Below are 18,410 nucleotides of genomic sequence, written 5' to 3'. Positions count from 1 at the left end.
GGGGTGATGCTGAGATGTGTGAGACTGTGAAGGTTTAGCTGGGTAAGGATGGTGGTGGTGGGGGGGATACGCCTGGAGTGGGTAAGAATGAGATTGGTGTGGTTGTGATGTGTGGCTTTCTGTCATCTTAGCAGTGTGACCTCCTCCATACGGCTGAGTTACCCAAGTGGGATGGGGCTGGGAAGAAATATGAGCCTGTGTGTGATGTGTAACAGACGGGTGAGATGCATGCCTATACTGAGACTGGACTGAAGATACAGCTGTTGATGGTGGATGCAATGAATGAGATGTGGGAGGCTGAGAATGGCTTCCTGTACGTGTCTGTGGAGTGTGTGAAGGAGGAGGAGGAGGCCCTTGTGAAGGATGGGGGGATTGACTCTGGGATGAATAAGGTTGTGATGGATGACTAGTACTGGACTGTGGATGAACTGGCGATTGTAGAGATTGTGAATGTGCTGGTGATGGGTATGGGGAACGCTGAGATTGGGAAGATACTGGAGTAGCCTGAGAAGACAGAGAATGTTGGGAAGTTGCAGATGAAGGTCTAGAAGATGGAGGGGTTGTATGAGATATGTGGGACTGGGGCCCTGAATAAGGACTGGGAGGGAGGCTTCCTGGGTAATTGTGCTGCATACTTGATGCAGATGATGGTCTCTGAGTATGATGAGGAGAATATTGAGGGATTCGGGATTGCTGAGCAACATGAGGAGAGACTGCTGACCGTGGTGAAGCTATCATATGATGTGGCGATGCTGCTGGATGAGGAGATGCAGCAGTGTTAGGTGATGCAGAAGGATGAGGTGATATAGAGGGATGGGGTGAACCAGATGGATGTGGAGATAACTGATTTGATCGTTTACTTGGATAAAGACTCAGGGATGGATCGCTGCGATGCTGAGGATACAGATACGGTTGATGGACCTGCTGAGGAGTAAGGGCAGGCGGTGGAAGAGATGACGACTTGGTGCTCTGAGGCAGATTAAATGGTGGATAAGCCGATGGTGGCCTTGGCTGCCTGTGGTGTTGTTGCTGCTGTTGTGCATAATGAGCTGCAACCGCATGGTTGTATGGATAAGGATAATGAGGCTGAGTTGCAGAATTAAGCTGCCCAGTAGTTGCAGGTGACTGTGATGGATGGCCACTGCTCTGAGTGGTAGGTATCTGACTTGTTCTGCTGCTGCTGCTGCTGCTGCTACTACTACTATTACTAGGTGATTGTTGAATGTATGGTTGGTGGATTTTGGCTGGAGTTGACTGAGCTGAACTTCCTTGGGCTGGTGGATGTGCAGGTGCAGCAGTATGACTTGCCTGTGATGCATATGGAGTCTGAGGTAGTCTTGTGTCTGAAGGATGTCGATAAGAAGAATGAAGTTGAGCAGGAGGAACCCTAGAATTTTGATGAGGTAAACTAGTGGGGACGGAAGTTGGCACAGGTTGGGATCCTGGCACATATTTTTGTCTGTCTAGTGATACGCTGTTGTATTTAGAATGATCATAGGGCATCATCCATGTCCTGTAAGGGTCAACAGAGGCTGCAATGGCAGCAGGATGCTTTCCATAAGAATATTTTTGTTCAACTGTTGAAATCTCTCTCCTGTCATAATTTGAGTCTTTCCCCTCAGGTGCTGCATCTTTTCTGGAAATAATCAAGTCTTTGCTTTCCATGGGTGGCTCTCTCCTCTCAAGGCTTGAATCTCTGATGTCAAGGACAGGGTTCTTCCGTTCTATACTAATACTTAAATCTCGTCTTTCAGAAGATATGTCTCTTCTCTCCCTCCAGTCAACACCATGATCTCTTGCATCTGGATGAAGTGGTCTTTTCTCAATTTTTGATTCACCACTGTACCTAATATCTAGCTCTTTACTGGCAGATGGTGCTACATATAAAGGTAGACCACGACTTTGGTCAATCAAAGACTCTTTATGGGCACTGGCTAAGGATCTCTCATGTACAAGGTCTGTGGAAGGCAGACCTTTACTAGATGGGTTAAGACTTAGCCGAGCGTACTTGGATGCATGATCATAGTATGGTGGGTCGCCCGTCCTCTTTGTGGGTGGTAGCATGTGTGATGGCCGTGCCAGAGGACTAGGAGACTGCAAAGGTCTAGGAGAGCCAGTGATACCATACTGATGTGAATGACTTGGAGAAGCTCCCCTTGAAGTTCCTGAAATCCCTGGGGCATTTTTGATTAATTCTGATAATTGTGATGGTGATGCATCTCTACTAGGAGTTCTGCTGTAAGGGGAAGTAACAGGAACAGAGGAACTTGGAGTTCTTCTCTGAGGATCTTTTGTAGATTTTTCTACCAATGGTGTAGTTATGTGTGGGGACTGGCTATGACTTTTTTCAGTACTGGGAGCACTGGAGTCGGAAGTTTGCCGAACAGTTTTGACCGAGAGGTCGAGGGCAGAATCTTCCTTTGGGCGGTTATCAATTTTCATTTCGGAAGAGGGATCTCGTTTAGTGTCTAAAGAATGAACACTGTGAGACCCATTAGGGTAAAGTGAGTCTCTTGAACCATTCACCTGTAATGATTCAATACTTTTTCTGAACAAGGAATTCTCTGGCCGACCAATGTTTGCTACTTCTTCTGGCTTTTTGCCCAAGTAACGGGCATCTTTGGAGCCGTTCACACTAGCAGAAGTTTCAGCAAAGTGGACGGAAGGTGCAAGTCTCTCTAAGGACTTTGCATGTGGAGTTCCATATGGACCCCAATGCTCTTGATGAATGTCTGCTCTTAGATCTCGAGCTTCAGGAATACGAGGGTCAGGGGGTCGTGGCTCTGGCCTAGGAAAATATTTACTATCACTGTGTGGCGGTGGTGGTGGTGCTGCTGCTGCTCCCATTGGCGAGTCAGTGGAATTTTGAGAACTGTAAGGGTGAGAAAACACCCTTACGTCATTAGGAAGGGGCTGTGTGCTATTGTAAAGTCGTGGATGCCGTAAATCTGTGCTGGGAGCCTGTGTAGTATATACAGGCATATGGGACCGTCCTTCAACGGGCAGAGATGGAGGCTTAGCATAAGTGCGCGAGGACATGCGTGACTCAACAGTGAGTCCTTGACCATTGTTATGTGACTGGGATGGAGCTCTTGAGCTATGTAAAGTGTCAGATGATCTCGTAGAAGATGGTGCTACTACTGATCCTGTAGCTAATGCTGCTTGACGATATTGCTGTTCAAAAGGGAGGAAACGAGCGTCTGCAGATGAAGGTTTAGTACCAGTTGGGTGAAGGAAGGGTATATTGTAAGGTGAAGCAGACGTGCTGTGATCAGGCGGCTTGTGAGATGGTGTTACAGGTGTCATGGGTCGACTAGGGGGCAGCAAACCAGGCACACTCGTGGCCGGTACTGCCCCTGTCATGGGCTGTGGATATGGGTGGTACGGATGAGAAGGTGGCAAAGTAGGCGTGGCAGGAGGTGTTGGCGTGGGTGGAGCATGGCTGTCATCCCTTGATGTTGGGACCCCATACCCACGCGTTGAGGACGGCACTCCCTGGAAAAACTGTCGTGTGTTACCCAGGAAGGAGTCCATCTGAAAAGAAAAAAAGAGAAAAATTGTAAAAATGAATAAGGTCATTAAGAAACAAAAGTAAGAAATATTACAACTACATACTAGTATATTCATAATGCATAATAGTAATGACTTTACTATTGTACACCTTCACACATCACAATCACTGATACTGAAAATACAAAGAAACTGACCAAACCTCTGAGAGATTGTGCAACATATTCGTCTATTATGTTGGGAAGTCATAAAACAAAGATTCTCTTTACATGTAATGAAGTAAACAACAATCAAAGAAGTCCTAAATTGATGAGTAATAATATTTTCATTTGGAAAAAAGGGAAAATATTATCTAGGTACTGCAATATAATGAAATAAAGGGTAATATCAGTAATTAACAAAAGGCTGGTCTTGTTTGAAATAAAAGTGAAGACACTGGTTGTAATAACGTGACTGCTGATACTTAGTTCACAAAGTTGCCTCTCTTAGGCCCTCTAATTAAACAATGACCAATACTAAAGTCAAAATCTGACAAGATTCTGCATATTTAATCAAGATATATTTCTCCTTCCTTACCTCGGCTTTTCCTGTTTTACAGACATAAGCATCGATAAAACTTCAAAAAGATTACAAATGTAAAGATCTAACTATATATAAATTTACTGTATATTAAGCTGCTTTAAATAAGTCAATGTTACACAGATTTAATATGGGACTTTGTATATATCAAAATGAGAATGTTATGGATGAAAAAATTAAGCTCAGTAAAAAAAATAGTTGATTAATATCTCTAACACGTTATCATGAAGAAAGAAGTGAACGCCCCTTGGGATGGGAGCTGATGTTGCCTTGTAAACATCAGCAAATATATATATATATATATATATATATATATATATATATATATATATATATATATATATATAAAACAATGACGCACAGTTGATTAAATCTTTAAGCAGTGCGTAAGACCTGCAGACAGCTATGTCAAATTTCATTAAAAGGAATCATGAAATGCAAAGGTAGTATTCATAAGAGATCTGACATTTGAGCTGTAGGTAGATTATCGTAAAAACAATATTACAACCAATAGACAAGACCTTTAATAAATGATGAGAACTGCTATTTATTAGACCAGTGGCAAAGATTTATAACAATCAATAACCGCGAGTTGTTGTTAATGTTGAGCATCACTATAATCAACATCCTAGGTCTACAACAAAACTAATAATCGCTACAATCGGTAACAGATATACTACGACAAAAAATAACACTCACTGAAATTTGTAATTACAACATACAAAAACATCAGACACACTAAGAATCAACACGACGAGTAGTGCCGTCAGTCCACCTAGTTGCATCCACTTTCATTCCTTTTATTGTACCTCTGTCCGCATTCTCTCTCTTCAGTCTTACTTCCCACCCTCTCCTAACAACTAATTCATAGTGCAACTGTTTTGAGGTTTTCCTCCTGTTACACCTCTCGATTTTTTTTTTTTTTTTTTTTACGGTCAATTTCCCTTTCAGCGCTGAATGGCCTCATTGGTCCCAGCGCCTGGCTTTTGGCCTAAATTCTATATTTGATCATTCACAACAGTCGATAACCAGCATTTCTGTAATGAATAAAGCTAAGAACCACCAACCGATCAATAATTTGACCAATAAGAATCACTACAATCAGTAACCAAGGGCCTTCTTAAAGTCGGCAAAACACTGCTATCAATAACCAAGTTATAAAACTCAATTCTCTAGTGCTGCTGTGGACACTGCGTCAATTTCTACGGCTTTGTCCAAGTCGACAGATATCTTGACGTTTTGTTTATTTTATTCTGTCAAGGTTTTTATCATCATTTTCCTACCTTCTTCCCATGAATGTTAAACTCGTTGGACTGTTAATAACAATAAGTGTCATCCATAACGGCTCCCAACTAAAGCATATGGTTCGAAAAAGAGCGAGGGAACTAAATAAAGAAGCATTAATAACAGACAAACAATTTGGGAGCTGATGCAGTGTCATCGAGAGAGAGAGAGAGAGAGAGAGAGAGCCATTCTTGACCAATTCAAAGAGCGGAAGCCCATTTTTCATCCACCTTTCTTTCCCTTTGCTTTTCCATTTCCCATCTAGGAAATTTACAGCCTCCAGCTGTTGCGCCTGGCGACCCTCATCCATTCCCACCAAACACCTTCTTCCACCAGTCGCTTTCTTACGGTTGAGTGTTGTTATTATTCCTCCTCCTCCAACAAACAACTGGGGCACTTTCCTCTATGAGACTACGGTACATCAGGGGACAAGGAGGAGATGGAGAAATATTTGTTTACGAAAATGAACTTTTCATACCTTTTTAAAAACTATATTCCTATAATATATATATATAATATATATATATATATATATATATATATATATATAAAGTTTGTGTAAATGACTCCTTTAACAGGAATAATGTTATACAAAATATACACTGTTTACATATATATATATATATATATATATATATATATATATATATATATATATATATATATAAACAGTGTATATTTTGTATAACATTATTCCTGTTAAAGGAGTCATTTACACACACACACACACACATATATATATATATATATATATATATATATATATATATATATATATATATATATATATATGAGCGCATACCACAGGAAAATGATAAGTCAGAAATCCAAGCGCTTTCGTCTTTACTAACCTTGTCAAGGAACCAAAGCGCTTGGATTTCTGCCTATCATTTTCCTGTGGTATTCGCTTTTTTAATGAAGTCACGTGCATCTACTGTGATTTTTAAGCATATAGAATAATATTATTATATTAATTATATAATATATATATAATAATATATATATATGTGTAATGTATGTATAATGTATATAGATACTATATATATGTGTACTGTATGTAGATGCTATATAATATATATATATATATATAATAAATTATATGTGTATGGTTATGTATATGTTATTATATATATTATATATGTTGTAGTATTATATGTAATATATTATATATATATATATATATATATATATATAGTATAATATAATATATATATATAATAACTGTTTCTAAGATACTCAAAATAAGTTGCATCATTTGATAAGAGCCCGATATATAAAAGGGTCTGTAAACAAAATGGAAAAAGGTTACCATTATGTATGAATGGGCCAATATGAATTTAATTGAGAAATTCAAGGACAATGCATGTTTTTCACCTAACATTATACGTATATATAGCACGAGCCTGTAAAATTCTTGACCGTGTGAACAAAGAGTTTGTATATCTATGGTAAACGGAACAATTGATATTTATAACAAAAGTTAATTCACAGGCGCTTCGATCCAGTGGTTGCGAGAGAAGATATAGCTCCTCTGGTTAAAGGACACTGTTTACTATTACGACCCAGTAAAGGTCGCACACGAGGTCACCTAAGGGTCAGACCAATGAAAAGGGGAGGGAAATACAGTGTAGAGTGAGGCTTTATTTATATGACGGTGAAATGGAATTCAAAAACTTGCTCAAAGGTCGGAGCGTATGACTATTTCTGTAATGACAATCATGTAAAAATACAGTCATTACAGGCATTAAATACGTTGGTGTATTAAGCTTTCCACCGAGTATGAGGTGTGGTTAACGAACAACACCTTTCAGTGGACCCTGAAAGGTCTTAAATTTAAACTTGCCGTAAAAATAGGACCTTTATTCGCACTAGTATATTCAAGATCCCTCTGGACAATATAAGATTCCATACCAGAAAGAATTTATGCCTTCGCTTCACTGGGAGATCATTGTGGTTATTCTGATGCTCAATCAAAAGCAGGGAATGGAATCTCGAGTAGACCATAGGCCAAGCACTAGGACCTATGACGTCATTCAGCGTTCGAAAGGAAACCGAGAGTAGGCAGGATTGAAAGGTGTAACAGGAGGAAAACCTCAAAGCAGTTGCAGTATAAAATAATTGTTAGGAGAGTGCGGATAGCAAGATCGATGAAAGATGAATATGAATGGAGGAACAGTAAGAGGAATGAAAGGGGTTGCAAGCAAGGGGTCGAAGGGACGCAGCAAAGAACCTGAGTAATTCCTACAGTGCACCGTATGAGATGCACTGATGGCACTAACCACCCACGGGGAAAAGCATGGAGACACTCCTATATATATCAAATTATATTATACAGTGACTGACGCACTGCTAGAAACTAAAAAAAAAAAAAAATCAGACGAAAATACCCGACTAGGAAACATTTATTGATAGATGGTCCTTGGTCTGTCCATCTCATTTTCATATTGATAAGAGACGCAAATTATACCAAGACACAAGTGCCATGTTTCCGCTCAACACAGCTTACTCGGGACGTGTCCTTTTAAAATACAGTCTTCCTAAAATCTACGATCAAATAGCGTGTTGCTTCACCAACGAAAATTAGAATAAATAAGCTACTTTATTTCATTGGCAATAATTGTTCTGTACCGTTCAACATCCACATTATTGATTTTTTACATTTTCATTCTAATGAATAAATCATAAATATCCTATCCTAAAATTCCTGCACATTTAACTCTACACGAAACACCTTTTTCAGAACATTTTAGGCTTTTCCATACGGCTGTCCTACCACCCCCAACAAGAATGGCAGCAGCAAAGTAGCTGGTAGGCTTACTCCCCGAGTAAGCGAAAATAAAAAGGAAATATACAGTAGTAGCGCAAAGCATGAATCCATAAAAAATAAATTAAACAACGAACCCTTAAATTACTAAAATACTGTACATCTATTTATAATTGCAAGTTATTTATTAAACTAATTCAACTAATACATGCCAAGACTACCAAGTCACCAAATAAATACTCTATTAAAGAAAAATAATGGTATTTAACCGAGGCAAAATAGTAAAAGAGAGAGAGAGAGAGAGAGCCCAGCCTTGTCATCCATTACATCTCACAAAGCGCATGACGGACAAACCTATAATTCAAACGAAAGATCTTTTCTTCCTTGACCACCAATGACTCCTAGTCTCTCTCTCTCTCTCTCTCTCTCTCTCTCTCTCTCTCTCTCTCTCTCTCTCTCTCTCTCGGAACCCATTGAGGCACGCGTAAAACAAGTTATTCTTACAGGGGAAACAAGAACATGGTGTTCCCTTTATCTCTTTATATATACTACTCACAACTCCCCTTTCAAATATATACATTTGTCCAGTTCAAATTCCTTTAATCTTTTGTACTTATACGTTTATTTTCCTCCTCTCTCTCTCTCTCTCTCTCTCTCTCTCTCTCTCTCTCTCTCTCTCTCTCTCTCTCTCTCTCTCTCCTCGTGTTATTCTAGTTGCTGGGCAAGAAAAGCTTCGAGGGAATCCATAAATGCCACATAAAATTCTCCCAGCCTCACTGGAAAAGGCTTTCTTTGACGGAGTTATTCTTAGTGTAAAAGTTACGTTCTCTGCCCCCCACCCCCCAACTTTTTTATATACAGTAAGGGCCACAGTTCGCTATATACATTACGGAAGTTGCTGGAGACGCCGCCTTCCCGTTCGTTATACTTCATATATGTAATTCTATGAACAATCAAGTATGATCCGAATCCACGAGTAAAAAAGCGCTCAAAAAAATCTCTCTTTCTCTCTCTCTCTCTCTCAACTCTCTCTCTCTCTCTCTCTCTCTCTCTCTCTCTCTCTCTATAAATAAAATAAAATAAATAAATAAATAAATAAAGAAAAATTTAAAATTTATCAGCCATATTCTTCACTAACATTTTTTCTCTTAAACGGAGGATCGTTACAAATTAGTAGAGTATCTCTATCTCCTCTCTCTATCTCTATCTCTCTCGTCTCTCTCTCTCTCTCACTCTGTCTCTCTCTCTCTCTCTCTCTCTCTCTCTCAATGGCTCTTTATCCTCCATCAACCATTTATCACAGCTGCTACACTCTCTCTCCCTCTCTCTCTCCCTTCCACTTTATGTAGTTTATTTCTGGAGCTTTAATTGGATGGCATTCTACGAGTCGCTATTCACTATGAAGGGTGGAAAGGAGACTTCATTATTATTATTATTATTATTATTATTATTATTATTATTATTATTATTATTATTATTATTATATTATTATTATTATTATTATTATTATTATTATTATTATTATTATTATTAATAAAATACTCATTTACATAAGTATTCGCGTCCATCTATATTTCATTACGTTCGTAATTCTCTTTATTCAATGTGGTAATTTATTATTCAGCGTAAAAAAAACTGTGATATCTCGGTCAATGTATAATAATAATAATAATAATAATAACAATAATAATAATAATAATAATAATAATAATAATAAAATTGAAAAAGAAACCCACACAATTACTGTGTATAACGTGGTTACTTATAAGTATTCACTTATAAGTAACCACGTTATTTGTGTGGGTTTATTTTTCAATGTTCAGAAGTAAACTTAAAGTTTTTGTTTGGTTGGTTAATAATAATAATAATAATAATAATAATAAAATAATAATAAATACTGAAATTTTACATAATCAACACTAGAGCCAAACCACAAACAAAACTATTAAGGAACAAACAACTAAATTGGGACCCACCATCGAAACAGGAAACAGTTCCTAAAATTAGCCAAGGCTGGGAAGCATTGACAATGACGTTTACGACCCTCACTGCCGTGACGCCAATTTACGATGCATTCTTTGCAATTGCAGCTATTAAGCGCTGTAATTCACAAGCACATCCAAGGTGTGTAAAAAAAAAACCACCGGATTTTTTCTGGCAAAAAACGAAAACGCTACCGTTTTTTTTTAATGTTTAAAATAATGCATTTCTTTTTTTTAAATCCACATCTAGACATTTGACCTTATCTCAAAAATCTAACTTTTTAAAATCTTATTTAAAAAACCACCTTAATTGTACTTCCGACCTTGCCTTTCAGAAAAAAAAAAAAAACACGCAAATTTGGCACTCTCTCTCTCTCTCTCTCTCTCTCTCTCTCTCTCTCTCTCTCTCTCTCTGAACAAGAGCCTCTTCACATCCAGCACAATCTCACAATACAATCTCTGTTCTCCCCGATTAAGCCCCACTTCTAGTCTTCAAAGCTAATCCGGTACCAAGAGGTCAGATGACTGCAGTGGGTCGCAGCCAGGGCTGCAGGAAGGTGGAGAGAGATAGGATATAAAATTATAGATTCTCTGCTTTTGTGCGAATAAAAATGGCTATCTCATAACTTACGTCTGTGAGCTGATATAACGTACTAGCAGGGTTCTGCTGTGTACAAGGGAAACTTCGCGCCCAACGTACCTGGAAAATAACAGAGAACCGTTAAAAAAATTATTGATAGAAAATTCTACCAATCAACATTAATTAGATTTCACATGAATCACAAATATCTTGAACATTTAGTGATATCAAAATTCGTTTCAAAGTACAATGCTTTGTAGTGGATGGCTAACACTAACTCTTTTAAAGGTGTTTATATATATATATATATATATACACACACACATATATATACATATATATATACGTATATATATATATATATATATACACACACACCCATATATACATATATATATATATATATATATATACACATATATATATATAATATAGGAAATAAACTTAAATGTGTAATTAACACATCAAACAACAAAACCAAACGCTGATAAGTATGATTTTTTGTATTCAGATCTAAAGAACACCATACCCAGTATAATACCAAAAGGTGGTCCACCAATAAATAAATAATATTGATGATGATAAGGCAGCTAACAAAAACCACAAATATTCAAAATTTACCCACCACTATACAGGCATCCGTGCCAACGATTATTTGAAAGGGGCCTGACGGATTGCATCGTGACTTTTCCATTAGCATCCTCACTTGGTCACTTGGAAATTTATGGCCCAAGATCACGGAACCTGCAGATTGATTCTCTCTCTCTCTCTCTCTCTCTCTCTCTCTCTCTCTCTCTCTCTCTCTCTCTCTCTCTCTCTCTCTCTCGTTAATAATTCGTCAAATTCCAGCCCTTCAGATGTACGTCGTCGATATAAAAAATTATAATAACGAAGTTCAATATGAAAGCAATATTATTTTTTCTTCCAAATATTTTACGTTATGTCAGGGTAGTTCAACACAAATTCATAAATGCATGATTCCACACGTATGCGCCATGCGCAAGCACAAAAACACATGAGCATGTGAAGCAAGAATCTGGGAAGCATAAGAGTCAAAAAAAAAAAAACACAACAAAAACAACAACAACAACAACAACAACATACGGTACTGTACATAATATGGACCAAGATCTCCAGATGGCAAATCATATAAAGCAGGATACTTTCGTTTTCTTTAAATAAACAGCATCGGCCGTCAAGATTTTACAGGGCGATAAAACAAATACTGGATGATAGAGCCATTCTAAGAACTACGCCAGAATATAAGATTTTCTTTTATCACAGTGAATATTCTAATCCTTTTTCTTTTTAATCATTCCCTTAAGTTTTCTTTCTAATTGGCACCACATTCTTTAGAAGTTAGTTTCAACTAGTTGACTTGTTCCTTATGAATATGGTTCATCTTCGAATAATAATAATAATAATAATAATAATAATAATAAATAATAATAATAATAATAATAATAATAATAATAATAATAATAATAACAGAAAACCCAAGCCAAAAATATTTTATTACATCCTGAGCCGAGGTGATAAAATCTAAATAAAAAGAAAAGGCTGACGTTTTAATTCTCCGGCGACAACAATGGTTCCCACAACAGCGAAGCCTCTCCGAATACTACACATTTTTACGAATTATCCTCCTGGTTACTATTGTAGTACTCACAATTCACGAAGCCCGTTTAAACCTCCATTCATGACTGCGTTCGTTTCATTCATTTGGTTCACAAAGGGGAATGTCAATACTACGATCATTGTAGTAAAATTTTTCTTAATAATTAATTACAATTACAATTAATTTTAATCATTATAAGTTATATTAATATAAATCATAGTGCTCTATATATAATAATAATAATAATCATCATCATCATCATTAATTACTATCAATGTGATTAGTTAAATACACCATTACATAAGTCAAACTAGTCTATAGTACTAATACTTTAATAATAAATAATAATAATAAAATAATAATAAATAATAATAATAATAATAATAATAATAATAATAATAATAATGCATCACTATCATAGTTATTAGTTACATTAACGAGTCAAAATAGCTTAAAATTAACATAAAACGATGCACCATACTATAAATTAAAATTAAGAAGCTGCCACCCAGGAAAAAAAAGGAAAAAAAAAAGTTTTCAAGCAACCAAGACGCGTGCCAGTGTCCCACAATAACATTCATCAAGAGGGTATGAAATATTACGGATGATTGCAGGGTCCCACGTATAGGACGGTGCAATACGACGTGAGGGTGAGAGGGGGGGGGGGGGATTTTGAACGATGTTTTGGTTATCATACTGTGTATGGAATACATAAAAGTTGAATTCTTTGTGTTCCGTTATTACTGTTATCATTATTAATGATACAATAACAAATATCTGCAGAACAATGTCTGAATTCCGCTATATATCCAGTTACTACTACTATTATTATTACTACTGCTACTACAACTATTATTATTATTATTATTATTATTATTATTATTATTATTATTATTATTGATACAATAACATGTATGCAAAACAATACCTGAATTCAGCGTGAAAGTCCCATTATTATTATTATTATTATTATTATTATTATTATTATTAATTATGATACAACTGACATATACAAAATAATAAAAAAAACAAAGCGTCCAGAGAAACACACACACACACACACACACGTAGGCATGTACCGTTAACTCAAAGAATAAACAAGAGAAAAGCCATATACATAAAATACACGAGAAACGCCACACTCCACATTTGAATACGGCGTCCATAAATCACACACAGGTAAACCCTGTGTCCATCCATTTATCACAAACCGGACCCCTCCCCACTCTCCCCCATTCCCTCACCTAAACTGTACCCCTCCACAAAAACTTCTGCCTGTACCCTACCTCAGAGCCGTATATCTATCTCTATATACGGCTCTGCCCTACCTAGGCTGCCCGGTGTTTGTATTCTATTGAACTGCCCAAGAAGGAATTTGGAAATTTCCCTAAATATTGCGCCAGCTGCCCTTCCGATTACTTACAGTAGTACTATTTTAAGTACCAGGGGTTAATGTGAGAGAGAGAGAGAGAGAGAGAGAAGAGAGAGAGAGAGAGAGAGAGAGAATATAGCATTCATGATCTCAAGCAATAGTAGAAGGGGTAATTTTAGATTATATTTAAATAAAAACGACGTACAAGTATTCTCAAAACACACAAAATACTAAAGATGTAAAGGGCCACCTGTCACTGGAACAATTTGACAAGTTTTAAGAAAATACGACAATAAAACGATAAGGAAACGTTAACAAGAACTTCATACCTTTATAAATAAAATGAATGCACTGAAAAATATAAATAAATCAAGACTAAGACATTAAGAATGATTTGAAAATTTTTCATTATCATCACTGAATCCAGTTAACTAATTTTTTAAAAATACATTTACTTAAAAGAAATTCTAATTTTTTTCTCGTGGCCGCTTTTGTCCTATTGCCTTCAAAAAATAAGTTGGAAGAGAAAGAGATCATCGAACCTTACAAAACCCACAGACTCCCTTTCATAACTTTAGAAAGATAAAAAGGTTCGAAGGATGATGAGTAAACAATGGAGATAAAAGTTTGAAACTGGGTTAAAAAAAAAAAAAAAAAAAAATTTGGTGAATGGCGTGGTTTCAAATCAAACAGCACTGGCTGAAGGATACATGTGTGTATGTACGTATGTATATATAAGTTACATATATACAAATAGATACTATACACCCCTAAGCCTACATTACTTGACCATTTTATAAAAATATTTCTTCACTCGTTGTATAACGCAGATGTGTTATTCACTCCACGTACGCCAGTCAAAATCACACAATTATCGCGAGAGATAATCATATTCTGTGAGGTACGAACATCTGTCTCCGGACGTCATCTGTGCCACAATGAACAAAACTGGGGGAATATGCTCATTATACACAAGTTCTGAAGTATTCTTTAGAGTTTAGGCCGTTCAGAACTGGTGTCTAGACCGACCTCCTTCAATCTGACATTAATTTCGTGACTTGTCCTTATCCTCGGTTGAAAAAAATAGAGGGATTAAAAAAAAAACCATCTACGAATTGACTTTTAAAAGTCTGAAAATCAGTGGGTGGCGGGATTGAGGATGAACTCGCAAAATTAGGCGTAAGAAATATGAACCGTTAAGAGAGAGAGAGAGAGAGACTGTACTGTAGGATTAAGCTGAGTTGGAGGGGTTCTTGCTTCGAGAGAGAGAGAGGAGAGAGAAGAGAGAGAGAGAGAGAGAGAGAGAGAGCAATCAAAGGCATTACTGTCGAGTACAATGGATTAGTCTGAAGGTAAACAGGAGAGAAGGTCTGTCCCACTAGCTCCAGACAACTCCAGACATATATACGTATGTGTATTCCACTTAGACATGTATCTTTACAACAGGTCAGCGCCTTGTTTTGTATAAAACTGTGTGCGTGTATGAGCTGAACTATATATACAAATATAAGGTCGTCTTTACTATATATATATATATATATATATATATATATATATATATATATATATATATATATATACATACATACATACATATATATGTCTACATTTGTCACGGCCTATTAATAGATAATGATCGTATATTAAAATCCAGGGTTGTACATAAATGAAGAAACCGTCGATACATTACTGATGCAGAGATGAATTCTTTTTCTCTGGATTTCCCTACTGATGTATATATACATCGTAAACATATCCAATGTATATATAGACCGGGGAATAGGTTCTCTGGTCAAGTATACATTAGTAATAACAGTGTATACATTCGTCTTGGTCCTTTTCTACTCATACTAAGGTAGTTTAATATTCATGGTAAGCATGTACACATTCATAATGGGTATGCAAATAACCATAATGATATGTGTGGGTCACGTGTGTATTCAGACTTAATTACATATTGGGATAATTCGTATATAATCTTTTAAGATAATCCACAAGCTTTATTTTACACATGTGAATGGTGGCCTTTAATATATAAAATTACATTCCGGGCCATAAATAAGTGTATACATGCATTACCAGCCTTTAAAACACACACTCTCTCTCTCTCTCTCTCTCGTCTCTCTCTCTCTCTCTCTCCTCTCTCTCTCTTTTATATATATATACGTATATATACGTATATATATATATATATATATATATATATATATATATATATATATATATATATATATAAAGAAGATGTAGCACGTAGTGTATACAATCTTATTTTACCTACGAATTCCCAAGTCGTAATAAACACGTCTACGTCTGCGCAATTAAGTAACGATGATGCCAAAAACAACTCAAGCTAGCTTAAGAACCAATTAGACAATATATACATCGATACAAAATTACAAAACTCTACAAACAGTTCCACCTTGATACGCAACCACTTTCAACATACATCCCTTCCCTGCTATTACTATAATCCTCAAGTCCCTAACAATAGCGGCGACCAACCTGCCGATCCTGCTACGTATAGTAGGGGGCTGACCGTACAACGAGACAAGGAATAAATCAAAACTATACCGATGGCTGAATGGCTCTACAAAGGCTGCATCCCAGCTGGTTTTGTATTTCATGTCTTGAAAAATATTAATAGGACCACCCGTCCCGGATTTCTTTTTTTTTCCTACTCCGTGCGGAGAAGCTATCAATTATTTCTCCTGGACTAGAATTAGGACAAACGTGAAAGGGACTCATTTGCAGTTATATTTCTACGGCACTTTTTCAAGAATTCAAGGGATAGATAAAGAAAAAGAATAAAAGAACCATAAAGGCTTCATAATTAAGATTTTCACAACCAGAAAAATAAGAACATTTTATATAAAAAAAAAAGTTAAAAAGAAAAAGGCTTCATTTACGGCATTTTTACAATTAGAAAATGGGAATATCGTACTACACTTAACTACAGTATTGCCAACGTCTACCATTTCACAATACATATATATAATATATTGTAATATAAATATGTAAATCAGTAGGGCGCCCTAGAGGCGAGAACTCTCCAAGCTTCAAGTTAAACCACCGAAGGATTAACATTACTTGAATGTGAATTTATTTACATTCCCAAAATTCAAATCTGATACGGGATGAAATTTAAAGATGTAAGGTTTTATCTGCCGAAAGAATTTTTCTTTTATCTTCTATACCTTTGGAGATATTAGCATTTGAATAACCCGAAATGAGCCAGTTTCCAGTAAGACTTCGCTTCGCTCGTAACGATTATATGATATGTATGTATGTATGTATGTATGTATGTATGTATGTATGTATGTATGTATGTATGTATATATGTATATATATATATATATATATATATATATATGAATAACTTGATCACGAAGTATATAAAACGTGATACTATGTATAAATTAAGGTTTTTGCCACTTCGTGGCAAAAACCTATATATATATATATATATATATATATATATATATATATATATATATATATATATATATATATATATACACAAATACATAATTAAAAACAGACAAGCATCGCAACAGCACAGAAGCAGATGAATAACAGACAGCATCGCAACAGCACAGAAGCAGATGAATAAGTTAGATGCAAATGAAACCCTCCGTTAATAATCTATAATAACCATCTTCCCCTTACCCCTCCCCTTCCCCCCTTCTTTCAGAAAGCTCTAGGACCATACGAGCGAATAGCCAGCGAGCCCATTAACGCTCTAATTTATAACCTCTCCGCGCCGGGAAAGGATTAAGTAGCTGGTTGGCCTGGGGGAGGGGGGAGAAGGCCGCCCCCTTATGCTGGCGTCTATGGAACTCCCTTATTTTCTTGTATGTTAATTTAACGTCTTGCCTATTTGTGCATTTGTTTGCCGATTTCTTTTATAATACTGATATGATTTTATTCTGGTGTTCACAGACTGAATCAATCATCAGTAATTATATATTTTTAATATTTACTTATTTAATTTACTCGACTTTTCTGCTGCATAAAGACTTATTCACTTCATTCATTCTATTCGCAGATTCTAAACATTTTATAATTAATCTTTCATCTATACTAAAACACATCTAATGAATTCTAATACGCAATAGATTAGTAAATCTCTGTTTCCGTATTAATTCACTATCTTATATATCAAAGCACATTATGGTGTAACAGGAGTATTAGAAAGGAAGGGCATCAACATTCAGGATGGAGGCGAATTGAAGCAGTGCACTAGGGGATTCGACGGCCTGCTGGTGAGACCGAGAACTTCTGTCAAGGTATGTTACGGAAGTTTTGGTGCAAACTGGTTCAAACAGGAATCAGCAGTTAAAACTGAATGTGGCAGTGACTGATTTGTATTTATTCTGGAGCCATACCCCGTTCGAGGAAATACTATAACTATATATACATTCTCACACAAATATTTGAATATATATTACATATAAATATTATATGTAAATATATTTTTTCTACATATAAATATTATATGTAAATATACTTTTTCTCACACCGTTCTGGTTTAAATATGTATTCTGGAGCCATACCCGGTTCGAGGAAATGCTATATCTAACTATATATACATCCAACCATAAATATTTATGAACATATATAACAAATAATATATGTGAATATTTTTTCCCACGCCGTCCATTATAAGTATTTATTCTGGCGCTGAACTCCTTCGAGGAAATACTATAACTATATATACATCA

General features: G+C 36.1%; 1 protein-coding gene across 1 annotated transcript; it reads right to left on the bottom strand.

Annotated features, from left to right (window-relative positions):
- Window positions 1-34: 34 nt before the first annotated feature.
- LOC135203454 (mucin-6-like) lies at window positions 35-5,683 on the bottom strand. The gene is made up of 3 exons (XM_064233180.1): window positions 5,648-5,683; window positions 318-3,534; window positions 35-72 (listed from the first exon to the last, which is right to left on the bottom strand). The coding sequence occupies exons 1-3, from the start codon at window positions 5,681-5,683 to the stop codon at window positions 35-37; spliced, it is 3,291 nt and encodes a 1,096-aa protein (XP_064089250.1).
- Between the last annotated feature and the right edge of the window lie 12,727 nt (window positions 5,684-18,410).

Source organism: Macrobrachium nipponense, chromosome 36 (assembly GCF_015104395.2).
Source record: "Macrobrachium nipponense isolate FS-2020 chromosome 36, ASM1510439v2, whole genome shotgun sequence".
NCBI lineage: Eukaryota > Metazoa > Arthropoda > Malacostraca > Decapoda > Palaemonidae > Macrobrachium > Macrobrachium nipponense.
This window is presented reverse-complemented; position numbering and strand designations above follow the sequence as displayed.